Source organism: Dreissena polymorpha, chromosome 13, assembly GCF_020536995.1.
Source record: "Dreissena polymorpha isolate Duluth1 chromosome 13, UMN_Dpol_1.0, whole genome shotgun sequence".
NCBI lineage: Eukaryota > Metazoa > Mollusca > Bivalvia > Myida > Dreissenidae > Dreissena > Dreissena polymorpha.
Window position 1 is genome coordinate 16,483,939 of NC_068367.1, and position 27,620 is coordinate 16,511,558.

A 27,620-nucleotide genomic window follows, 5' to 3' on the forward strand; every position below is an offset into this window, starting at 1 on the left:
AATATTAAGCGCGCGTACTCATGACGTCTTATGAACACGTCAAACGACAAAAGCCTCGCCGTTATATAATTCTAAGCTTGCCTGATATATTACAACAAGATCACGAAGTCATCTGTTATTCTCTTTATATCATGGTCAACTGGAAGTTCTTATAACAGTCATGTGTGGAGGATGGTCATATTACTCGGAATCAACTATAAAGTAATCATTTTGAGTAAAATCGAATCAGATTCAACATACCAAGATTTAAAAACATTTAAATACAAAATGCAACACAAAAAGCACAAAACATTTTTTACAAATAATATTATTAAGCGCGCGTACTCATGACGTCAGTATTAACACGTTAAACGACAAAAGTCATATTCTTTCCCGCTATAACTGCAGCTTTTTAGCGATTTTTTCATTATTTCTTTAAAATCGGGAACGTAGAAGTATGATAAACAGAAATTCAGACTCGGCGCGAATAAAATAACGGCTCGACAAGTCTCGCCGTTATATTATTCAAAGCCTTGACTGATATATTACAAAAAGATCAGGCAGTAACCTGTTATTCTCTATGTATCATCAACAGCGACAAATATATATTTTTAAATATGGATAGTATTGCATTTTTTTTAAAGATTCCTATATGCTAACCAAAGATTTGATATACACTGTATAGAGTTCTTGTATTTATGTTTGCCAAGATAATATATCAAAGCGCTGTAGGCGCTGAAGGCCTGGGGCTAGGTTTAGTGTGACGTAAAATGCATTTACGATGTTTTGTCCAAATTTCTCCCTTTGTCCGAATTTATACGGATTGACCCTAGCGGTTGAGTGCAGAAGCTCAGAGACTGTAAGACAAGACAATAGCTGTGTATATACTACAGTGTACATAGACGGTGGAGGACAACACGAAACTGGTTGTGGTAGAGGTTCGTCTACATAGACGGTGAAGATATACAACAACAACAACAAAAACTGTTATTGTTGGTGTCAAATAAATCACTTTCTATAGCCTAAAATAGCTTTCTTTTACATAACTAACAGATCAGGAAAACACTCATACTTCCTTTGTAATGTGTATACAAAAGAAAATCCAGTTAAGCCCAAGTCTCACTTTTGCCGGTATAGCCCCGGTCCATCCCCGTTTGTTTACGCCAGTCGACCGGCGAGGACCGGGTTGATTCGTAGAAATTGTTTAACGCTGTCACACTATTTCTCGGTGCCGCCCCGGTTGAAGCCGTTCAGCTCGGCAGAGTCCCGGTCAACCCGGACAGGCTACGGTTTATCCCGGTGAAGCCCCGGCAGAGCTCCGGTTGTCGCCGGTAAAGCCCCGGTGAAAACCGGCAGCGTCCCGGCATAGCCCTGGTTGTCGCCTGTAGTGCCCCGGTTGAGCCCCGGTGAAAACCGGCAGAGCCCCGGTATACCGTAACACCGCCGGCATTCACCGTGTCTATACCGGCATCAGACCCCGGCAGAGCTACGGCAACGCCCCGGTTTTACCCCAGTCGTCGCCGATAATGCCCCGGCAGAGCCCCGGTGAATGCCGGTGGCGTTCCGGCAGAGCGCCTATTTTCTTATACTAGTATACCGTAGCTATACCGGTACTCTAACGGCATTCATCGGGGCTCTGCCGGGCTCTGTGTGGGTCCCGGTGGAGGTACGGTGCCGTCCCGGAAGTTCCCGGTGCCGTCCCGGTTGTTCCCGGTGCCGTGCCGGTTGTTGCGACATTTTAATACTTTCCCGGTGGAGCCCCGGTTTTCCCCGGTTCATCCCGGTCGTCCTCGATGGAGCCCCGGTTCATCCCGGTAGAGTCCCGGTTCATCCCGGTAGATCCCGGATCACGCAAAGGGGCTACGCCGGCACCATAGTGAGACTGGGCCTTTACCCTGATAAAGAACGGTGTACAGATTGTGTACGTTGTCTCACGTAGAACTTTTCGTGCTCGATTTGCGCGCTCGATCTGCGCAGTGAAATATCATATCCGGTAACTTCATATATTTCCGATAATGATCATGAATATTTGTTGTTGTTTTTTTCATTTTCTTTTTTCTTGAATGTCTCGTTAACGCAAAATAAAATAACAATATCTTATACCAAATGTATTGTCTTCAAAAGATGTATCAGACAAAAATTATTTTTACTGTCTCCGTAGACACTCGTATATTTTCGGCCTAGACCGTCAAGTGAGGAACTTTTTCTCGCATGAATATGCAAACAATAATAAAAACTATGTCGTAGCCAATGCTTAGCAATTTTGCTTCAATAATATTTGTTACACGTTTTAATACACTTTCATGTTATATAGTGATGTTCTGTATTTACAAGGCGGATTATTGAGATCTGCGAAGAACTTCTTTGATTGCGCATGAATTGCCGCCAAGTGGTAAATCGGACTTTTGGGAATTCATTCATTCGTGTGTTTTGGCAGCCAGCCAATTCTGACTGTCTCAGAAATTTGTTTCATTGCTATGGCCTTAGGGCTACGCCCCAGGCCAAAAAACTGCAGTAGCCATCGATATGCAACTTTAAAAGGTTCTCTTAACTCATTTCGATGCGTTTTCTTTTCAGGGAACCGATTCCAGTGATCTGAGCGTTGGTCGCATTTCATCGAAAATTATGTCCACTGTGCAGACAAACCAAACATGTGGTTTCAAACAAAATCAATACAATATCAACCTGCCCTTCAGTTCTCAAACACAAAACATAATTTAGTGTTATACCATATACGTTTTCACACATTCAAAAGCCGGTAATTGATACGATAAATTAAGATATTCTGTTTTAAAATAAGTTTTACTCATAATGATACAATATAAGATTTATTAGTTTAGATTTTCTGTTTACAATATAAAAACACCCAAAACATTTTTTAGTTTTATTAAGGGATGTTAATCTAGCAGTGCTTTTAATTAGCTTCATTGTAGTTATAAAATTTCATAGAGTTAAGAAAAAAATTGTTATTGAATTATTTCTAACGTACGGTGGCATAGAGGTGACATTCACTCCTCTTTTTTTTAATTGCACTCCTCTTTTTCTATCTCGTGGCCACGACTTAGTAACTCGTGGCCACGCTTGTATGTGTTGCTTTATTGTTTTTTTTAATAGATGGACATTTACTGGAAACATGGTCCAATTTTTGTTCAATTTAATACGCGCTTCTCATCTATGTAACTCGGGTTATATCCTCGTTCTCAAAAGCATGTGGGTTTGGTTGGTGGTCGACGGATAGGCGGGGTTTCTTCCGGGTACACAGGCTTCCCCCACAACGCAAGACCACGCAAAAATTATTACACTTTCAGTCTCATCTAAATACCTGGAGATTGTAGCTATTATTTAAAATTCTCCGCATTATAAAGTCGGACTAAACAGAAGGTGTTAAATTGTGGTTAAATTCGTAAATAACTTTAAACATATCGATTTTTAGCTCGATTGCATAGAGAGCCTTAAGCCTAAATGAAACGTTCTCGATTCCATTTCCTGGAACTAGAACCAGTACTTGGTTTCTATGTCTAAAGAATGCTCCCACAGTGGGGATCGAACCCGTGACCTCCCGATCGCTAGGCGGACACCATATCCACTACATCACTGCGTGCAAATTCTAATGCAAGTGAATTTTATTCAAACGAACTCCTATTTAATTGTTGCTGTGTTTTTTAATGTCATGAACTTATATTTAAATAATATATGAAGATTAGCTTGCAAAAGGGGCTGATTTTCTGAGTGTGTTTTTGGTTACTTAACACGAGATTTGCTTGATTCTATTAAATTTTGCAAAAAGGTAAGGAACATATTATTCATCAAAACACTGCTCTTTTCTATACTTATTCCGTTTTAATTATAACCGATAGGTATTATGAAAATAAACATATTTATTATTTTTATATAAGCTATTTGACTTTCCAAAACGTGTACATACGTGTATATATATATATATATATATATATATATATATATATATATATATATATATATATATATATATATATATATATATATATATATATATATATATATATATATGTTAATTGTTGTGCATCTCACAAAACATGTTGTTCTTTATGTACCGCTATATTTTTTATCTGTAGTAATTTTAAAAAGATACATATGTTAAAATAGCTAGTAACTGAAACTTTACATCAAAATAATATTTTTTACTAAACCACTATTTGCCCATGATCAAGAAAATAGTACCTTCATTACTGTATAGGCTATAGAGATAATTGATCTGACTACATTTTTGTTTTTAAGTATCTGCGTTTTTATTGCAACACTCTAAAGATGATGTATGTATACCAAAATATTCACAGTATTCAAACTGGCCAACTTGAGTGAAATTAAAAAACATGCTGTATTGTCAAAATTGAAACGCCATTAACAATTAAGCCAGATTCATTTCTGATGCCCTCACACTCCTTGAGGAAAAATTACGAATATGTGCTGCTTCTTAAATTTAAATATTAATGAAAGCGTCAATATAGTGTCTAGCTATTACTTGTTTGCTCTTAAAGAGTTGTTGTTAATACATAAACGTTTGTACATACACGTTTGAACATGATTGTATTTGTATTGTACTGATGCATTTTAAATATACTCTGTTTACGTGTATGTACATGATCAAAGAGGTTTTGCCAATGTTCCAATAAAAACTTAAAAACTTGAACTTCTAACATATCTTATGTCATGTATCTTTGTATTGTATATTTGTTAAACGGCAAGCTTTTAATTCTATTTAAGCTGAATAAATGTTCTGCTCTGCTCATATATTGCCATGTTATCTATCTGCAATTATGTGTACGGGTTAAGTCCATCAGTAGCCCATTTTATTGTAATGATGGCTTTCATAATCGTCACATCGTCAGCTTACACATCTGCATTTGACTCTGAAGTTAAGGGTAGATCATTGAAATGTAGTAAACAATGCAGAGGTCCTATTTTAGTACATCGTGAAAAATTCCTTGTTAAATTATTGATTAACAAATCTGATGGCTGTTAAACACAATCGTTGCAAACTTTGAAAATATATGATCCTATTCTGTTAATACTGTAAATATGTTCGTGTTAAAGTATAATAGTTAGAGAACTTACTTCAAATGGAGTTCTATAATCAATCCGCAACTCACGGTGGCCTTATTTGTCGTTCATGAAACGTTCAATGTTTTATGAATTGTATTATGTTGTTTTTAAATTTTTTAATAGAACATTTTTCATTTGGTTCGTCAGCTTCATTTCTTCATCAAATAACATCGTTGTAAATATTAGCCTTTTTGGTCAAACTGCATCTTGTTAATAGCATTATTGAAAAAGTAATGATTAAGAAAGTTATAATCTTAATTTTCTTATGTTGTTGCATTAGCGCATATTTGGAGTCAACTTAAATAAAAAAAGCTTAACGAATACTAAAGTAATCCTGTGTCACACTGGAGAGCGTGTATAAATGTATGTGCATATGTTTATCTCAACTGAGTACGCCATGCTACTGGTGAGCTATTGAGACCTGTGTACGTAGCATGGCGTCCGCTGTCTGGCGTCCGATGGCGTGTTTCGTACGTCGCTTGTCGTACGTCGTCAATCTAAAGCTCGTTACAAGAGGCAACGTTTTCATCCAATCATCATCAAACTTCATAATAATGTATATATTGACAATAAAAAGGTCACCAGCTTAAATGGTATTAAAACATTGTTGCCACTCTAGTAGCCGTAGTTTTGACTCAATTTCGACGAAACTTTGACAGAATATTTATCTTGAAATATCTAGCTTTCGTTTTAAATTTGGATTACATGCGTCAAAAACATAGGCTGCCATGTCAAATATTATAACAAGCTTGTTACTACTCCAGAGGTCACAACAATGGGAAGACCTTGATTTTCAAAGTCTATTCTGTGTTTGAACCTGTCTGTCGTTCGCCCAAAGACCAAGTCACTAGGTCAAATCTACGAAACACTTAGTCAAACTGTTTATCTAGATAATATCTAGGCAGTTTCTAGACCCATTCTCAATAATTGTTTGTTGTGCATAAAAACTTACTAGTAGGTAATCAAGTAAACTTTTAGACAAACATTGTTCCCACTCTAAAAAACATATGTATTACTCAATCTTGATGAAACTTGCCCAAAATGATAATCTTGAAAATATCTTAACCTTGTTGAAACCATTGCCATTTTCTTCGAAGAATTAGGTCACCATTGCAGATATAAAAATATGTCAACTCTAAAGGAAGTATTTATAAATCAATATTGATCAAACTGGATTAGGATGTTTTACTTTACAATATCGTAGCCATGTTTGAGTCTAGGACACAATGGAAAATTTGATGTCTTGGTCGGGTCTTTATACAATCCTGAATTTAACAAAAAATAAGCAGTTTGAGTTACAGCAAATGGAAAACGGATGCACTTAGAAGACTCGACCAAGTGTATACAAGTAATATTGTTATACAAAAAAAATGGTAACGTAAACGACGACAATAGCTGTGTCGTTCATATTAAAGGGTGATAACAGCGCACTTAAAAAGAAAGTAGAGATAAATAACGCAACATCATTTAAAACACGTCTATCTCCAAAAAATATCTGCGGATTTTCGTACTCACGACAGAATCACCATCATTCCCGTTCAAATATTTTATGCAAAAATCGTATTTGGAAACAATTATTTACCGGTGTGATATGTCTTCAGTTAATAAAGGGAAGAGATTGTATGAAACGGGGCATGCTGAAACATCATTATTTATATATACCGGTAATATCCAAATATACCCAATATTTTTTGTATCTGAACGTGCATTTCTGACTTGTATAACTTAAAGTACCGCTTTTATTATTTATTTTTTACTTTCCGCACGTGTAGTCACAACTATTAAATTCATTCGCCAAATTATATTACTTAACAAGCGTGTGCTTTTATCAGCTTTAAATATTTAACTGTAGGTTTACTCCAAAGTGTTGAAATCTTTTGTTTGGTTTTGATTTTGTTTTTTTTCACTTAAAGTGCGTTAAAGGCTTTGATTTGCAAAATACAAATGTATTCATAGGTTTCTTTGTAGGATAAGCTCGTTGACCTGTCAGTAATATTAAATTGTTGTTAATTTTTAACAAGTAAAGATTTTAAAGTGATACATTTCTGTTTTCATTACATAAAAGGGGCAACGCACTAATAGTTAAGTTGATGGAGCTTATATTTACTAGCTTGCTATGTCACTGCTCAAATTGTACGTTCTTACAGTTTTGAGCCCCTATTAATGTTTTAACTATTAAACAAAACATCGCGTGTAATAGTTGTGCTCATATACCCTTATCAAATAAAACACATGAACATTTTCGTCAACAACAGAATTAAATTCAAATTTGTGACATACTTTTTAAAACTTACTTTTCACGTATTTTTATGCTCCCCCAAATTCTTTTTGGGGGAGCATATAGTCGCCGCTTCATCTGTCCGTCCGTCCGTGCACAATTTTTGTCCGGGCTATTTCTCAGCAATGAATGACCGGAATTTAGTTAAACTTTATGGGAAGCTTCACTACCAAGAGGAGATGTGCATATTATCAGCCGGTTCTGGTCGGATGATTTGTCACAGAGTTATGGCCCTTTGAAATTTTCCATTAACTGTACATATAGTGCAATTCTTGTCCCCCCAACTTCTAGACGTTTCCTTTTATCTGAATATATAGTGCAATATTGTGACAAAAAAACAACCTTTGGGGAGCATCACCCGTCTCCGACGGTGTCTTGTTTTAATTTGTGGTTTCATTTTATTAAGAATAAGCTTTATCTGCGCTTTATTTTCAATTTGTTGATGATGTTGTTTCATTTCCGTAGCATGGATATACTAGTTACAATAGAAATGATACGAATGGTATATAGTATGCTATAGTTATGGGTCCGAGAAGTAACGTTACCAATCTATTTGGTCCGCTTGAGTCTCAACAAGTGTATGCCACATAAAGTTAACGCAGACTGCATTTTTAAAGACAGTCTATCTATGGTTTCTATCCATTTTGATGGATGGTTCTACAGCTGAGCCGAGATATTTGATGACTGACACGTCGTTTATTGATTGAATTAACATTAATTATCGCACATTCTATGTATGCAATACAAAGACAACTAAAAACAAGTTTGTTTATTTAATGTGAACTATAAATCTATATAAAAGGACGCTTGTGAACAGTTCATAATTGTAACAATAATAATAACAACAACACAAAGTGATAATAATATTGCTTCACAAAATATTAACAAATATTTATTAACAACTGAAAATTAATAGTTAAAATAAATAAATATAAACAACTTAAATATAAATCATGTGAGAAAATGAAAAAAACATCATATGTCGTTTACAAAACAAGATGGTCAAGATGGTCAGAAATCGCTCACCTGTGTAATGTTTGTGTGAACATTTTATCAAAATTACGTTTTCTTAAATATTTTATACGCCATGCACCTCCTGGTTTAGATCATTTTTACCCCCCCCCCCCGGAGGCATTATTTAGACAGACGGTATATGCCTAATACATAACCTATGGGCTTTATAGTTTCACAGAACAGATTTGGCACATTTATTCGCAATTTCAATTATGAATTAACAATGCGACCCAAGGGCGTTGCCATTTGTTCCCGAATGACATCAACAGAACCATAGAAACTGATACAACAAAATAATATTATGTAAAGCATGTGATTCCAGTGGCATTACTTAAACAAACTTGGTCGGCATCCACTTTACAATTTTACATATAATACACTATATTGCTGGAACTTGACGTTAACGTTTTTTTTACAGTATTTTGTTGATAAAGTGAATATTACAATCGGGACTTTGGACCGTTTTGGACGTGGCGAGTCTTGGCCTCGTGGTCACGATTTTAACCCATTTATGCCTTTTGGACTCTCCCATCCTTCTTAATTGGATCAATTTATTTCCAAAATTAGAAATGTCTAGTATATTTATTTCGATCGTTAGAATATGTTTTACAGAAATTCATTTAAGCAAACAGCGCAGACCCTGATGAGACGCCGCATCATGCGGCGTCTCATCTGGGTCTACGCTGTTTGACAAGGCCGTTTTTCTAGACGCTAGGCATACATGGGTTAACAAAAGGTGTTTCGATACACTTTACGGTGACACATGCCACACATTAAACTTGTGGTTTAAGAGGAGATTTTAGGAGTGTCAAAATCAAACTCTGAGGACCAAATAGAGAGGAAAGAGGACCATTTAAGATGACCACCCAATACTCATTCCTATCCAGTGTCGTTACAATATGCACAGTTGTAAAAGAGGTGAGGTTGTTCGAAGCAAATTGTTTACGAAGGACTTCGCACGACACAGAAGACAGTAAAGCCACATACCACAGTTACTCATCTTGAATCTTGATCTCTTTGTGCTCTTATGGGCTCAAACATAAAAACGGACTTTTTGAAATATTACAACAAACAATAAAACACAAGGGAAATAAACATAATTTCCAAACAACTTGTTCAGTATTGCATAGACTAAGACGCATGTTTTGCATATACATGTACATCTTAGGTTTGGCAAACATATATTTACACAGTAAAAAACACAATTTTCATAGAGGTGTTATGTTCAATGAAAGTCACGGAAATGGTCAGGCCAGTACGGACGTTACTGACCATGGGACAGTCTAGAAAACAAAACAATTCACATACCAAATACATAGCTTCTTGGCCTTTGCAGTTTCATCGAACAACAAAAAACATATTATTTTACTTGTATAAGACATTATTATTAATGTGACCACAAGGCATTTAAAGTTTAAGCCGAGTGATATCATATGAACAAACTTAAACATGACCATATACGATGTTTCATACCAACTACCAAAGATTGTGAACTTTCGCTTTAAGAGACACAGTGGTTTGGAGTTATTTTGCAACATATTATATATATATTCATCATTTGACCCCATGGGACATGATTTGAACCAACTTTATATAGAGCAATTATACAACGTTTCATCTCATAAATTACTCTGCTGGTATGTGTTGTTTTACATATGTTTTTAATTTAATTTATTAATGAAGTTTTCACGAAAATGATATCTTTGACACGTTTTGAAACCAGACATATTATTTGAACCAACTTTGTACAGGACCAAGATATGATACAAATTAGATACATACCTTACATAAAAACTCTTGAACAATGGTTTCAAAAAAGATTTTTCAAGTTTTTTGCTGTTTAGTGCATGTAAATCAAGGGACCCCTAAGCGTGGTCAATTTTGAACTCATGATCATGATATGAACAAACGATGTTGAGGACCAGTATATGACGAAACACGCCAAATATAAAACTTCCAAACCTTGCTGTTTCAGAGAAGATTTTTCAAGCTTCATTATTAACCTCGAATGACCTTCATACTGAGCGGAACGGATTGATTAGAACAAGTTATTCAGAGGGTCACCCACGAACAATGCCTGTTAAATTTCATTAAAAGATGCACAGTTGTAATGGAGGCGAGGTCGTTCGAAGCACATTGTTAACGACGGACACCGCAAGACACAGGACTCCGGAAAGGCACATAACATTATAAATCACGTTGAGTATTTTGCGCTCAAATTAGCTCAAACATTGAAATAATGTTCATGTTTATATATATATATATGATTTTTCAAAAAAAGTTTCTAGTATTGCATAACATACAGGCTTTGTTTTCCTTAAGGATATGCATAGAACTTATAGTTTTGGCATACATTCAGATATATGAAGGTACAAAGATAAAAAAGCAACAAATAGGAGCGTTTATGTTCAATGGAAGCCGCGGAAACGGTCAGGTCAGTACGGTCCTCATTGAACATGGAACGGTCTAGAAAACAAAACAAAAGACATTAACGTCGTTTGTAAAAACATATCCGCGCATATTATAATAATATACATTTAGTCTGAAACGATTATATAAGCAAAACGTGCATAAAACACACAGGGTGTCGAAATGAGCGACATTTGATCATTATTGTATATTTTTGAAGAATGCAGTTGTTTCTTCTTCATATGGGTAGTCATTGTATAAATACAGACAGCCATAAAAAGTCTTTAATACAGAAATGGTTACGTATATAAAACGTGGCTCAGAAAAACCGAAGTTTTAGTTCAGAAAAAAATAATCGCATTTGTATTCCTCACTTACCTAGGATTCTATTTACCACACCACTCAATCGGTGTCTCTGGTCTAATTTTAAAGACAAACACCAGAAATTGACAGTAAACTTATAAACTCGATAGTTTCAGTTTCGTATTGAAGTGAAATTATGTTGACTCGGAGGTTTATTCCGACGCCGCATGCTTGATAAGGGGATAATTTGCGCCTAAGATTATGCATACTTACTCGAGGTCAATGTGACAAGACGCTCTGACCACAAGAGAGAACGCTTTCTCTTCACCGGCGCCGTCTGTATGTAGTAAGGCATTGTATCTTCCAGGGGGAAGAAGGAAAGTCATCTCGGCACTAGAGCCTGGTGTGTCGAAGGGTTATGGTGTACAAAACAGTCTTATTGAAACAAGGAATACACATCTTATGTTTAAATGCTAATTTATAACACTCCAATGTTTGTGCATATATGTTTGAAAGATATAAAACGGAACTTGATTTTATAAGTTTTTTTAATTTAAACTATAGAATCTATACCATAATTATGTACTTGTACTCTGTGAACTAGGCTTATATAAAATTGATACAAAATGCCTGATAACGTTGACCAGACCGATTGCCAATACAGAGACGTAGCTGTCAATATTGCGGTGAATGAAGGCGCAGTTCAAATATAAGCCAATGTAGAAAATAAAAGATACAACATTAAGCAAAACAAACACTTATAACCAAATTGTTCGTACCCATGACAAAAACACCATCCTCCCCATTCATTGACGTCATGCAGTTTTCGTATTTGGAGTAAAGGTATTCCAAGTGTGATTCGTCCTCAGATAGTATGTAACCAGTCTCAATCTAAAAGAAAATGGACTCGGATGTAATTGAGTATGTCTAAACGAAACAAATATACAATAATACCCGGTGTTGTTTTATACACAAGAAGCCACTTCATACGCATGGAGCAAAGCGATTGTATAAGCAGTTTACGTCGAATAACCAATATGCTATCACTTAAGTAGGATTATCTATGAGATATATAGCCCCGGCGTTCTTTACAAACGTGTAATTAATGAAAGTGCGCGTAGAGCCTGATGAATATCAGATTATTTTGATTTTGATATTCAAATTTTAAAAATATTATAAAGTTAAATTTCTGTCAATGAAGAAAGTTTATACGACATGCTGCAATTATTTCATTAGCAATTATTCAGCTAAATATAGGTGAAATGTGAAGATGAGGTTTAATGCATTTGTGTAAAGCGTCGTCTCATATTAGCATGTGCAGTCTGCACAGGCTAATCAGGGACAACACTTTCCGCCTAAACTGAATTTTTTCTTAGAATATACTTTCTTTAAACAATTTTTTTATAAACGCGGAAAGCGCGTCCCTGTATTTACTGGTATGTATGTAAAGCTATTTATAACACTTAACAAATTCGAACCCAAATGTTTACTGGGGAGCATTATCTGACACAACCCACATTTTGAATGCTAACTAACAAATACATGATAACGAGCTATGGCTCCTGTTTAACTCTCTATGGTAACGGTGTCGCTAGCCTACCGGAAACACTCTCATCCCTATAGCCAGCTGTTCTCCTCCGTGTTCCTGCATCAGAGTCAGGTCCACAAGCATCTCTGGAAAAACAGCAACAACAACAACAAGAGGGGATTAATAGAATGTAATCGCAACAGTTTGTATTACCATATATAACGATAACCCGTTTTAATGACTGTGGTTAATTCAACACAGGTTTAAGCTTAACATTTTACATGTAGATTGTATATAAACATAACATGACATTTAACCTGAACAATCACGATGAACAATAATACAATGCAAATTAAGATGAAGTTGTATAAGTATATAAAGATACATACGTATGTATTACACGCCACTGAAAAGCTTGTTATTGCTGTCGAGTGAGTGGTTATGTCGTTAATGACAAATTGCTGTTTTTGTTCTCTTTAAAAAGAGATTTGAATGACACATTTCACTTTTTTTCATCAAAGCTGCTTTATTATTGTTAAAAATATTAAGTTTAAGACTCTACATACAATACATCACTATAGAGCGGAATATTGTAAATACATGCAAGTTTAAGACGGCAGAACGGAATATTGTGATTGAAAGCAACAGACTCGGACTCAAAAATACAGATAATCGCTGCAGCATAAGTCGGTTGGATATTCAACAAACACTACGTACTTTTACCCCCTCTGTTAGGAACAGTGAAGACGACCTGGGGATTGGAGGCAAAAGTATCCCTGTTGGACACCTGGCCACCGGCGTTGTAGCCCGTCCGCCAGGAACCGAATATCGTCTCCGTAAAGGCTGTAATATACGAACAAGCACGTAACATGAGCATACTTCCGATGTAAAAAGTACACAACGTGGCGAATGTATAAAGAAAAGTTCACAGTGGTGTAAATGAAACGAGCCGTGTCGTGCAAAAATAGGTTTTATGCAATCTGCAACCAGTGTACCTTCACACCAGCATGCGCATGCGCTTTAAAATCATGCATTTTTTCTTTGACTCGAGAGCGGACGTGGTAGTGTAATGTTGTTATTATATAACAAAAATTTGCTAATTGTGTTGTGGAACTGCCAACAATTTTGCAAATATTCACTTTTTATCGCTTAATTGGTGTGTGTTAGTCTATACGAATATAAATTACATGAATTATATTAAAAACTATTACACACTTATAGTGTATTCTGATCAAAATGATATTTGAACAGATTGTTAGATAAGATACAAACAAATCAGGATTACTAATTGCGCGACTTTCTAGAATTGGCCTGTTACCAAGGAAATATATGATGAAATGTATTATATAGTTATGCTTACTTATTTTATGGTCTACTCCGTTGGGTACTTCAAACTGTTTGGATTCCATCATTGCGTATTCTCGACCAAGTTCTCTAATAATAATAATAATAATAATAATAATAATAATAATAATAATAATAAATAATAATAATAATAATAATAATAATAATAATAATAATAATAATAATAATAGCAAGTAAAGAAGAACAATAAGAAGAGGGAGAGGAATATGAATTTTATAAAAATGCCAATAATAGTAATATATGTATTACAGAGTATCCTCTTGATAATCATCGTCATCCTTAACAAATTCTGCAATATACATGTAATTTGTTTCTGTTATTTGACGGGTGTCTTCGGTGGAATGGGAGATAAATTGTAGGCTGAGTATACTTGCCATCTGCAACTGTTACCGTTTATGACATAAACGTTTCAGAGCTTCTGAGAATACCTGATTTCTCGCAGTGGACTGGGGGTGTACACCCGAACTATGAATTCTTTTTCTTTCCCCGCGTCTATAGTGGAAGGCACGATAGCGTAGTAGCCGGGTTCGATCCTATTAGTCGAGAGACAATATAGTTAGCCTGACTTTCTACTAAATGACGCGAATAAGGGGTACATAGTTAGCCTCATTTTCTACAAGAGGACGCGAATCAGGAGTCATACCTGGTAAGCCTAACTTTTCACTATAGGACAACACCGTTAGCCTGACTTTTCACTATAGGACAACACCGTTTGCATGATGTTCTACTATAGAACAACATAACTAGTCTGACTTTTTACTATAAGACAGCTGAGTTAGCCTGACTTTTCACTATAGGACAACACCGTTAGCATGATGTTCTACTATAGGACAACACCATTAGCATGACTTTCTTCTATAGAACAACATAGTTAGCCTGACTTTTCACTATAGGACAACATAGTTAGCCTGACTTTTCACTATAAGACAACACCGTATAAAATTACTTTCTACAATAGGACAACATAGTTAGCCTGACTTAAATTTGATTTAAATATTTTGAACATACTGTGTTATATGCAAAATATATTATGTTTATGATGGAAATAAAAAAATTGGAATAACAAAAAAGTAAATGTCTACCTACTTGTGTCTTACGCTCATCTGCTTCTCCATCTTGTAGACGTTTGTCACGTCCCCGAGTAACTCCATGACGGCTTGAGGCTTGCCGTCGTGGGTCTCTCCCAACACCTAGGAAACATACACAGGAAATTGTACGATGTATAGTTTTATTGTTACTAGATTAACCATTTCTCGCTTTAACAGTTTAAGCTATACAACGAAAGTGAAATTATTGACAACTCCGATAAGTGATTATTAAGTAAAACATTTATGATACGCGTTACTAATTAGAAACATGTTCTTTAGATGTCGATACGTTAAAATTGTAGATCTGAACCAGTTCGGAGTAAAACTGCGAAAAAAGATGTAACACCAATGGAACAATTGAGTGTGCATTATTTATATGCTATAACTATAGATATATGTGGCAAAATTTCTCTACACCGGAATGTGTGGAAGGCAGCAAGAAAGCATACGCAACCGAGAACTACATACCGAATAATGCGGGTCTTACTTTGTAAAGATCTACTCTGATAGACGCTTTATTTTTCTTTCTGTGTTTAAGTTTCTGCGCGATTTGAAGAACAATAGGAACGTGGCCGTCAGAATCCATGCCTGGAATAAGTTAACGCCATTAAAAGCCCATATACAAGTTTATAAGCCGCGCTCTTTGAACACCGGACGTAATGTACCGGTATGCACGTGTACAGGCTTATCAGGGGCGACACTTTGCGCGTTTATGGAAATTACGTTCAATGGAAAACTCTTCTAACAATAACACCAAGTCTAGGCGGAAGGTGTCGTCAGAGAATAGCCTGTGCGTACTGCACAGACTTATATTGGACAACACTTAACGCACATGCATTAAGCCCGGATTTCACAGAGCGCGACTCATCTGTAGACAACGCAAAAGGTAAGCGTTTGATTATTAATCGGAAGAAATTCGCCAAGAAACTTTTTGGTTCCACCATAATCTATGCCTCTACGAACATTTGAAACACTTAAGTGCCATTTAACTGGTTATATCAACACATCTAATGTGTTCAGCAATTTGATTATATAAGTCGTGTTCTGAGAAGACATACATTTAGCCCCGTTTTCTCAGAACGCGTCTCATATTTATCTGTGTTCACTTCCCGAGTTCCAGTGCTTCGTGTGCATTGGACTGTTATTCGCACTTATAGCACGTTTAGTGCTTTTATTATTACCTTCGTCCGAAACATGGAAGAGGTAACGTGGATTACCGATCCTGTTCTCAAACCCAGCTGCCGTCTCCCCAAACCAGTCGCCAAACAATGTGGTGCAGAAATCTGGAAATTTTAGGAGATCGGTTATTTCATTTAGCAAGAGACTTAAAACCGGTTTGAAGGCTGGCTAAACCTCACACTTAATTCAGAATTTATCACAAACCAAGTCTTTAAGGATCTCATTCAAGTGTACCTTTTCAGACCGATGATGAAAACATAAATGTCACAAATTTGTTATGTATTAAATCATTTCTTGTTTTTAACTACATATTTAACGTTTTAATCAATATGAAACTGTCATATACAACGATATGTATCGATATGTATAGGCATTGTTCGGTGTACAGAACGCTAACAAGATCTGCAAAGAGAAAAGACAGAGAGGTAAAAATAGAAAGAAAAATAAACGGAAGAAACTTTAATAGGAATGGCATTTTAACAACAATGGACTATTCTATCAATAGCTATTTGCCTCTAGTAATGTAATACTGATTAAAAGCTTTTAATATTTAGAAAACTACTAAAGTTATTTCTACGAGTACATGCGAGAACGAGAACAGGCTTTTTTAAGAAGAAGCGGTTCTATTAAAAGCAAGTCTTGTCTGAACCGTATAATACTGATATTTTGTTCGTTATATTTTGTATAGACAGGTTAGTTTAACTACTAATTAAATTTGCTAAGCATAATTGCACGTTTGATTTATGCTACATTTGCTTATAACACAAAACAATATAGACACAAAGCTTAAAAGTTTGTAAAGTAAGTCAGGATCCACACACATAATTTCATTCAATAAAAATTGAGTAACAATTTAAGATTTTTTAACATCGCAACCAATCAAAATTCCGTTGTCGAATTATTCACTATTATTCTAAAAGAAATTTTTTTGTACACTGCTTCAAGAATTGTAAGCATAAAGTTTTGCACAAATGACATATCGGTTTACTCTCAATAGATATATATAAGTGACAATTAACACATGTGGATATTGAATGAATACCATATTTTCAGAACGCCGTTTCCTCATTTTTATTACGATTATCTTTATATGAATCGCACCATAACCACATTTTTTTTACGATATCTCAATCCGTTTCCTAGTTATGGAATTTGATGGCAACCATACACATCGCATGCAATTCAAAACGACGAGTTGATATACGGTATCTTTATATGAAGATTAATTGAAATACATGTATTGATTCGTTTTCTATTGCCCAGAAACCTATGTTTTACATCGCTCGCCTGCCAGATCAATACCGTTCCAGAAACACAAAATATAATTATAAAAAGAAATAGTGAACTCATAAAGTAAAGTATATAGTCACCTTGGTGGAACATACTAATGCAAGTAAACAACGAAAATTTACAAGCAATACAAGACTATGCAAACAGTCATTTATGATTGTATTATACAGTTGAACATTTCTGGTAGTTTTAATGTCTAAATAGTTCATCTATACCTAAATCACTAGCAGAAAGGGTTCCTTTTTGGTTGCTATGCTACTAGTTAAAGCGAGTTGACACGATTTTAATAAACGAGATAACACTAACTTAATTTCTAACAATACTTCATAACAGTTAATCATATATGGTATATATTTGTTTCTAAATACATGTGGTACATGTATATGTAATTCTATAACAGAAAGATGTTCCTTTTGGGTGGCTGATGCTACTAGTTAAAGCGAGTTGACACGATAAATATTTCAAAATGTTTCAAGCTTACGCCGATACAAACGTATTAACTCCTTTTTGTTAATGAACCTAACGTTGCGTCCAAGTTTCGATCTGAAATTCAGATAAGTGGGGATTTCTCAACAGCGGACACGCTTTTAAAACGAGCTTATTTGATTGTTTTAATAAACAGATCAGACTTTGTTTAAAAAACACACACACACAAACAAACGTTTATATTGTAAAAAGTAGTAGTGGTGACAAATCAAACAAATTAAAATCAAAATTAAAAACAATTACAAATATGTTTCTGTTGTACAATAAAAAATTCATTCATGTACCAAAGACGTGTACACTGTTGGTTAGTCCGCACCTATCTTTTCAGAATCGTTCATAACACTACGTTAATTATATTTCCCAATAGCTAGATACTCATGTTTTGTGTACCCCTTGTTCATATTCATTTCATGAGTATGGAAATAAAACATTAAAAACTTATGAACTCATTCAAATCGTTTAAACTCGCTTTAACACTAGCGCGTAGGGAATACGAAACGCGCTTATTATACTTACTGAGTGCTAATAATAAACACGAATAAAACACAAACAATTTGAAAACAAAGCCTTTAAAGTATATAGTAAATATTTGATTCAAACATGGTTCCACGTGCTCTTTAATGTGTATGTTTTCCTTAAGTTTCATCGTCAGGAATGGCAAAATAAAATATGCGGTTCTTTGATAAGAACATATAATCATCCGCAACATGACCATCGCAAACAATCCATACATTCAATACAAAAACACCCACTTTTATTTTTCAATTTTATTCAGAAGCAACTTCCCTGAAGTAAGGTCATTGCATATTAACATTTAATGCTGTAAAGGGATTTAATAGCATATTTTGTGAATCGTAAAAATTCCAACCCTTTTGCAAAATATTTAAGAAAATAAGGATAAAATAAAATATCCGGACCGACATATACAAATCCTGAAAAAAACGAGTTTTTGTATGAGTTACCTATTAGAAATTTAATCAGCACCTTCATTGCACTACGTATCGGCTGTATATGATAAAAGAAAAATATGCAAAAAAATGCACATACATGTATATCCTGATCATTTTAATACAAATTGCGCATTTGCAAAATCTCAGCGTTATCTGCAATAAACTTCAAAACTTGCACATTTATGAAACACCGTTGTATGTTGTATACATGTTTAAAAAAACGGCTCCAATATTGATTTAAATAAAAAAAAAAAATAAAAACCCACCATATATATAATGTTCAGCAAAATCTAAAATCGTTAATATATGCTTCACGCCTTGAGACATTTATCATGTTCCTGGGCTAATGAGCTACCTGAATACCATTGCGATATACCATGATGCATATCTTATGAGCCTCGCTCTGGGAAAACTTGAGTTAAGGCATGCGCTAAAAGTGTCATCCCAGATTAGCCTGTGCAGTCCACACAGGCTTATCATGGTTGGCATTTTCCGCCTACACTGGATTTTTGTTAAGACCTCATTTTAACCAAAATCCAATATCAGCGGAAAGTGTTAGCCTGTGCGGACTGCACTGACCAATCTGGGACGACTCTTTCTGTACATGGAGTAAACCCCTTTTCACAAAGCGACCTTTATATATGAACACTCACTTAGACTGTCTGGACGACCGTCCATATCAAAATCGGGAATCAGCGAGCATACGGTGATCCCGGAGAAGTAAGTGATAAAGTCTTTCAATGACATCCAGAATTCCCCGTCGTCGATGCTTGCCATCTGGACCGCGCCCTCAGGGATCGTGCTCCATTCCCGGGAACTGTGTGTACACATCGGTATTCATAACAGTTGATATAACGTTTGATATCCAAGGGCGGCTTATTCATGTAGTTGACAATTTGGTTAAATGTGTCGTAGTGAACAGTAATGTTTTAAACCATACCTAGGCGATAGTGTACGATTGAGAAACGCTTATACCAACAAAAGAGTGTTTGAGGTTTAAAATGATGAAACAGATCAAACGTGATTAACAGTTTCAGTTCGATATGCCGCGACGAATCAGAACGTTTAGATCTTAGATCTAAAGGAAATATTTTGTTTTAGTTACATCATAAAAACACTGTTTGTTTCAGGATTATTTCACCCACCTCATATGAAATGTAGTCAATTATACATATTGAAATTTGGATACGATTCCTCTAGCCATCCCTGATAAACTACTGAAAAACTTGACCCTGCCTTTATAGCACATATGTAAATTTCTAAGTGTAAAATTAGCCAATATTTGGACAAATTTCATACTAAAGTCATCACACTTGGCATATCGGGTATTTTTAATAGTGGGAATACATGTTGCTAATATATATTAAATTCCACAAACTATTTCTAAGAAACTAGTTTAAACTGCCTAATATAGAACATGTATACAATTCTAAGTGTGAATAAGCACATAAAATTGACAATCTAAATTTACAAAACTGTACCTATGGGGTATGTTCATATACATACATTTTATGCGAATAGTTCAACTGAAATATTGAATGACATTACCTAAAATTGAAGTTCAAAGTAAATTTGAAAATAAATAAACACAAAAATCTTGTTCAGTTTCTAACCCGTCACACCAAGGCCCCGTCCATTCCGTATTGCCCCATGGATTGCGTATTCGTACCAGATACACGTCTTGTCCAGAGCGGTTCTGCACCGTGCGAGCGTCTGTGAGTGAGTAAGCGTGACCGCCGACCAACCCGCGCTGCTTGTCATGCTTTTGCTAAACGGAATATCAGGAACGTAAACATTGCCTCTTTTGTGTAAAACGACCTTAACGATTCTTGTCAGTAATTTTGTTTAACAGTTTGCTCGTTTTAAGTGGCTAGATTTTAATTTATTGACCAAAGATGAGCAGCGCAAATAAGTGGACATTTATCATCGGGCATTTCGAAGGTCAGTATACTGCATACTGTTGGATCGGAACGTTTTTAAACACAGACCAAGAGATCACCGTGCGTACGTACAGGTACTTCCGTTGTAAGCATGCACTCGCCATGCAGACATGCGTTCCTCAGTCGCTCGTGCACTGCACGCGCCTTCGCCATGGCGGAACTAGCAGCGTCTGCCTCCAACGCCTCGTCAAAGTCGATGTACTCTGAGCAACCGCCGGTTAGGGCGAGAAACGCGTCGCCGGATTGGCCGCCATACACCGCGTTGTAGTTGCCGTGGAACCTGGTAATTAAAATTTCCTTTTGAAAGCGAAAATGCTAAAGAACTACATATTAAACAAACTGATTGACTTCTTTAGCTTGAACCAATTTTAAACGTTTAGGTGAACATATTGTTTTAAACGAAAGCGCTACAAAACGACATAATACAAATTTGACGATTTGGCGTGGCACTAACACGCCATGATTTTAATATTGAGCTTTAAGAACACGAAAATATAGTTTCAAAAGATTTAATGCTTATATGTCAAGACATTTTAACCATAAAACACTTCATCGGTACTTTAATTTGAATCAATTAACAGAACGTCTCGTCGATAGCGTACCTCGCGAACGCCTTCTCTAGCAGGGCGGGCCAGATCTCGTTCTCGTCCAACGACTTGGCGCCCCAGAACTGGTCCCCGTGAACGGTGGGTAGGACGTCGTCAATGTACACCTCTTCCCACTCGCCAAACCTACGGGCGATTAAACATATGAGTGTTGTCCAGGATTAGCCTTGCAGTCCACACACGCCAATAAGGGTCGACACGTTCCGCTTTCATGGTATTTTCTGTTTAAAGGTTTACTTTTTTGACGATAATATAGTAAAGGATGAAAGTGCTGTCCCTGATTAGACTGTGCGGACTGCAAGTGTCGTCCCTGATTAGACTGTGCGGACTGCGAAGTGTCGTTCCTGATTAGACAGTGCGGACTGCGAAGTGTCGTCCCTGATTAGACAGTGCGGACTGCGAGGTGTCGTCCCTGATAAGACTGTGCGGACTGCGAGTGTCGTCCCTGATTTGACAGTGCGGACTGCGAGTGTCGTCCCTGATTAGACTGTGCGGACTGCGAAGTGTCGTTCCTGATTAGACTGTGCGGACTGCAAAGTGTCTTCCCTGATTAGACTGTGCGGACTGCGAGTATCGTCCCTGATTAGACTGTGCGGACTGCGAGTGTCGTCCCTGATTAGACTATGAAAGTGTCGTCCCTGATTAGACTGTGAAAGCGTCGTCCCTGATTAGACTGTGCGGACTGCGAAGTGTCGTCCCTGTTAAGACTGTGCGGACTGCGAAGTGTCTTCCCTGATTAGACTGTGCGGACTGCGAGTGTCGTCCCTGATTAGACTGTGCGGACTGCGAGTGTCGTCCCTGTTTAGACTGTGCGGACTGCGGGTGTCGTCCCTGATTAGACTGTGAGGACTGCGACGTGTCGTCCCTGATTAGACTGCGGACTACGAAGTGTCTTCCCTGATTAGACTGTGCGGACTGCGAAGTGTCTTCCCTGATTAGACTGTGCGGACTGCGAAGTGTCTTCCCTGATTAGACTGTGCGGACTGCGAAGTGTTGTCCCTGATTAGACTGTGCGGACTGCGAAGTGTTGTCCCTGATTAGACTGTGCGGACTGCGAAGTGTCGGCCCTGATTAGACTGTGAAAGTGTCGTCCCTGATTAGACTGTGCGGACTGCGAGTGTCGTCCCTGATTAGACTGTGCGGACTGCGAAGTGTCGTCCCTGATTAGACTGTGCGGACTGCGAGTGTCGTCCCTGATTAGACTGTGCGGACTGCGAGTGTCGTCCCTGATTAGACTGTGCAGACTGCTAATCAGGAACGACACTTAACGCACATTTTCTCTGTGCGCGATTCATATAAAGCGCATGAAACTGACTGGGACCAAACTAACGGTTGATCTAGAATGACACACAAAAACACATGTTTTCCCTTTTCTTACCAATATAACAGCATTTTGGTTAGTTATGGTCAGCCCAGAGTTTTAATATACTCATTGTAAAATAAAAATGACAAGGGTAATATGTAAAATTATCCTTATCCTAAATTATGCACCGCTCTTTGATTTACTAGAATTATTGAATGGCACGTTAAGGCTAAATGATACCTGTAGAAATAACACCGGAAAAAGCCGCCTTCCTGATCCCATGCGTCCAAAGGTACAACCTGCCGAACAAAAAACAAAGTTGTACGTTTATTTTCTAGAATGGTTGTATGCGAACAAATATCAATTATCTACATTATATAAATATGTCTTGCTAATGATTAACTGTAGTAAATGGCATTAATATATATATATATATATATATATATATATATATATATATATATATATATATATATATATATATATATATATATATATATTTATTTATTTATACATATGTTTCTAGGTTCTTGAGGTAAATCTAGAGAAATTCTTGCAAGTTTAAATAAATGTTTCCTATTTTATGTCGAAAACTCAAAATAGGAAAATAACAGCCATTTTTTTAAACAATGCACTTGTACACCGCATCATATACTAGTACGTTGGTGTAAAAATGTCCACTTAATTCCACTTAATTCAAGCCAAAAAACGTACTGGGATTTAAGAGGGGCACATCAACGATATTACCCACTAAATACAAACTAAAACGCGTATAATTAATGCATATGCCCTCTTTTAAAGCATAAATTTATTGAGTAGCAATTATCAGTGTAATCCATTCTTACATTTATTGATAGTTTGAAAACGATAGAAACTGTTATGAGGAATATACTTGTAAGTAAAAGTGTTTTAAGAAAACATGGTTTGAATTACTTGATGATATAATTCGTGCGAAAGGCGAATATGACAAATTGTCTCTAATAAAAAAATGAAGACGGACACAATTACATACACGGTGGAACAGTTCCTTCCTCTCCGCCAACATGGCGATGATGGAGAGGAACCAGCAGGTGCCCGCTGACCCTTGACCTATGTCGTAGCGTGTCGTGCCTTCAGAAAACAGCACAGGGTGCGCGCGCACTTCCTGTACACGGAAAAAAGAAAAGACGACCATTCATTTTCAGATTATGTATGCCTCTTTCGTGAAAATGTAAACAAGCATTTTTATACAAAATGTTGTACGTGTATTCTTGAACATCATTTATCTTTTCAATCGTCTGGAGGTTGGGAGTATGTATATACTTAAATGTTCAGAAACGATAACAGTATATATGGTAAACATTTTTGATTATGCCCATATACCACATGTGCATGTCATATTAAGAATTAAGTGTTCGACTTACCCCCGGTCGCTTCCACTCAACACTTTCACCTTGAATAGCGACAGACGGCCCGAAGTCGTAGTCTGTGAACGGAAGCTCGCGGGGCGGGTCTGAGAATATCCGGTCCAGTTCATCAACGTGCTGCCGGAATTCGTACGGTTCGCATTCAAATATACCAAACTCAGTTTTTCTGTAATTCTCAACATTCTTCGCGGAGGCGGAGCCTTGTCGTTCTTTCTGTTCCACCGCTTTAGTGGGCGGAATCGGAACACTCGGAATGGGCGGTGTTGGATCACTCGGGGGAGGCGGTGTTGGATCGCTCGGAGGAGGCGGTGTCCACTCACTCTGGGGCGGAGTTGGATTTCTCGGGGGTGGAGTCGGCTCTCTATGTTCCCGAGGAGGAGGTGACGGTTTACGAGGGGGTGGTGTTGGATCCCGTGGTGGCGGAGGCGTTGGGTCCCGTGGTGGGGGAGGGGTAGGTACACGTGGGGGTAGTACGGGATTTATAATACGCGGTGGTGAAGTGTCGCGCACCGGCTGTGTTTTCTTTCCGGTGTAATCTGCGTTATTCGTGCGGCGATCATCGTTAGGCGGCGGACCGGTTTCAGTGGAAGCTCCGCATCCCATTTCGAGTATTTACTGTATTTGCCCTGTACACACAGAAGACCATTGGCAAGTTTGGTAGTTGTGTTTTGTTTCTCTCTGGCTAAAACTTCAGTGTCTACAAAACCCAAATCCGCATAAACGTTACTTAAAGAGTACAAGCAAGAGTGCGCTCTATATGTGCGATTATCATAATCAATCTATTTTTACTGCAACGACTGTGTTTTCATGAGTCTATTTTCACATTAAATCGCAAAATTACTCCGAAACAAATAATTATATATTAACTATACACACTACATTCACGAAGAGAACACTATCGTAACAAATAATACAAACACAATAATAATCATTGTAGGTATACAGGTCTGGCATAATTTATTTACTTTGGTATTTAATATTTTGCAATGCAGGTGTAGCAACGGATAACTTAATCAAAACAAAGCATTTTTGTACTGAATAAATGTTTGAACGTATACCAGAAAATAGAAAACTCGTTTTTATTATTGTGAGATATTGAATTTTGACATTCGTTTCTTTATAAAACAAACAGAAACATTTCAAAGTAAGTATTTGCAGTTCATATCAATTTCATTCATATGTATCAGGTGTAAGTACCTGTGGGATTACTGCATTTATACCACGTCATCAGACAACCCTCTCTTACTTAGTCTACAACTCTTAAGACATGGTAAGTAAGATGGCAAAAATGTGTTTCGATAACCCACTTTTAAATGTACACACGCTGTTTTCAACTGTAAATACAAGGGATGTTCAAGGAAACACATTACTTTTTAATACATATATTTCTTTTAAAGTGTAAGTTAATTTGCGAATATGATCACACGATGCAATACTGATCGGAAACTCGACTTGGAATGTCCAACAACGAAATTGAGTAAGGATAACAATAATGGTCAGTCATGTTTATTAAAACAAGCAACTTTTTAAGGTCTTATAGAAAAACTTGAGAATTAGATTGTATAAAATGAATACTGCAATATGCTTACGAATGACAGTATAACATTTGATAATGAATGTATTAAACTAATACTGTAATATGTAAACGAATTGCAGTACATATATAACATTTTATAATAAAAACGATTTTTGTCTTGCTTAGTATGTATGACTATTTTTCATTATACGATTATTTGGAATCTTACTTATTTAACGTGTAAAAGATTGTTGTCTCAACAAGCACCATGTATAATACAAGTTAACGTGCACCTTTAATGCTTATATGATAGGACATAACCGCAATGTGGTATTTCATTATTGAAACAGACTTTGTATCTAATTACTGAAACAGACACATACCAATTCGTATTCGTTTTCGCATGAACGCGATCGACGTTACTATTGGAGTTATAACAACATATTTCGTACACACACTTTTCGTACACACACTTTTCGTCCACACACTCTTTAAGCTCTTAATGCTCATTTACTTTATACTTGAGTGCTATTCGGATAAATAACAGTTCACAATTGTTAACTGATACATAAAATTCACCAAACACGGGCATAGAAAATAAGCACGTGCATAAACGCTATTATCATATTTCGTTTTAAATAATATAATGTCATTTAAAGGAATTTATAGTGTACACCCCTTAAAGACGGTTTCAAGAATGTAACTTATAACAATTTCTTTTACACTCAACCATGATTTTCTTAACATGTATTCGTCCCATTTACATCGAAACATTCATATCATTATCCGCTAATAAATTGTTTAATATGCGGGTAAAACGAATCGAAGCTTACGCATATAACATAATAACTACATCTACTGTTAAATACTAAATGTAAAAGTACTCTGACTTTTTTATTTCACCACTAAAAACCAATATGCAAATGACATGTACATGTGTTCAGTTTCAATTTTCACTATTAAACTCTTAGGCTTTAGTTATATTTATCTGATTTCTCTTCTCGTTTTCTACTGATGGTCCATAACGTGCGTAACAATTCGCGTCGCGATTTAAATTCATAGCAAACACGCATACTTACGAGGTATTGATATTATCACATACTGTCCCAATTAATAATTCAAATGATGAAACCGCGAGCAAAATATAATCCTTTGGAATGTCTTTGAGCGTCACTATTTTCAGTTCGCCAAGCAACACGTAAACAAATAGTTATCAATAAACCGTAGCCGATCAGAACAAAACACTGGACATGCGATATTGATTTTAGGAAGAACAACTCTATGTTACTTATTATGTACGTTTATGCGTGAATAGTCTCCCATTTAATATTGATATTTCTTTTCCGCTACGGTATAGGTTATATTACACTAATTCCGATTCCCATAGGGTCCCATTATAAAACTGACAACTTTCACAGCATTTTTCTTGCCTTTCCGACGTATCAATTTTTCCGAACCTGGTATCATTTTAAAGATGGATCTGTCATCTTCCAATAATTGCAATCAAAAACATACCGTCTCGCAACTTCTAAGAAAGTAAATCGCTGTCGAATGAACCCACCGTAGAAAAACGCGTTTCGGAATCCTAATTTCGACAAAAGCCCCACACAATAGAAAACACACCCTCAAAAGTTCATCTTTTAAGTTAGCTTCCAATCCAAGGCATCAAAGTACTCCAGACACATACAGGATATTACAAATAACCACAAAAGACATGTCTCACATTGTTAAATGGCTTATATTCAAGAAGAGAAAAGGAACTCTTTAGAAATAGGCACTACTTTCGAATGGACCACGGGGGGATACACAATGGTTTAGTGTAATGTAACCTATAGTTTGGTCGAAATGTAGTACAGGGCATACCTGTATTACTCTTAAGACGAGTGTAATAATATTACA

At 36.4% G+C, this 27,620-nt stretch overlaps 1 protein-coding gene across 1 annotated transcript; it reads right to left on the reverse strand.

Moving 5' to 3' along the window:
• Nucleotides 1-8,099: 8,099 nt before the first annotated feature.
• LOC127855201 (calpain-5-like) lies at nt 8,100-26,952 on the reverse strand. The gene is made up of 18 exons (XM_052390618.1): nt 26,801-26,952; nt 24,203-24,902; nt 23,812-23,943; nt 23,040-23,098; nt 21,494-21,622; nt 20,964-21,171; nt 20,565-20,719; nt 19,605-19,768; nt 16,228-16,329; nt 15,534-15,634; nt 15,045-15,148; nt 14,387-14,491; nt 13,954-14,027; nt 13,311-13,436; nt 12,666-12,739; nt 11,845-11,956; nt 11,339-11,465; nt 8,100-10,819 (listed from the first exon to the last, which is right to left on the reverse strand). The coding sequence occupies exons 2-18, from the start codon at nt 24,806-24,808 to the stop codon at nt 10,801-10,803; spliced, it is 2,397 nt and encodes a 798-aa protein (XP_052246578.1). The 5' UTR covers nt 24,809-24,902; nt 26,801-26,952; the 3' UTR covers nt 8,100-10,800.
• Nucleotides 26,953-27,620: the final 668 nt, after the last annotated feature.

Excerpts from the sequence above, each read along its gene's own strand:
- LOC127855201 (XM_052390618.1), bottom strand. The coding sequence starts at position 24,808 with ATGGGATGCGGAGCTTCCACTGAAACCGGTCCGCCGCCTAACGATGAT. Across the intron at positions 20,720-20,963 it reads TGCTTACAACGGAAGTACCT|CAAAAGCATGACAAGCAGCG; the intron begins GTACGTACGCAC and ends TATTCCGTTTAG. Across the intron at positions 11,957-12,665 it reads TAGGGATGAGAGTGTTTCCG|ATTGAGACTGGTTACATACT; the intron begins GTAGGCTAGCGA and ends ATTTTCTTTTAG.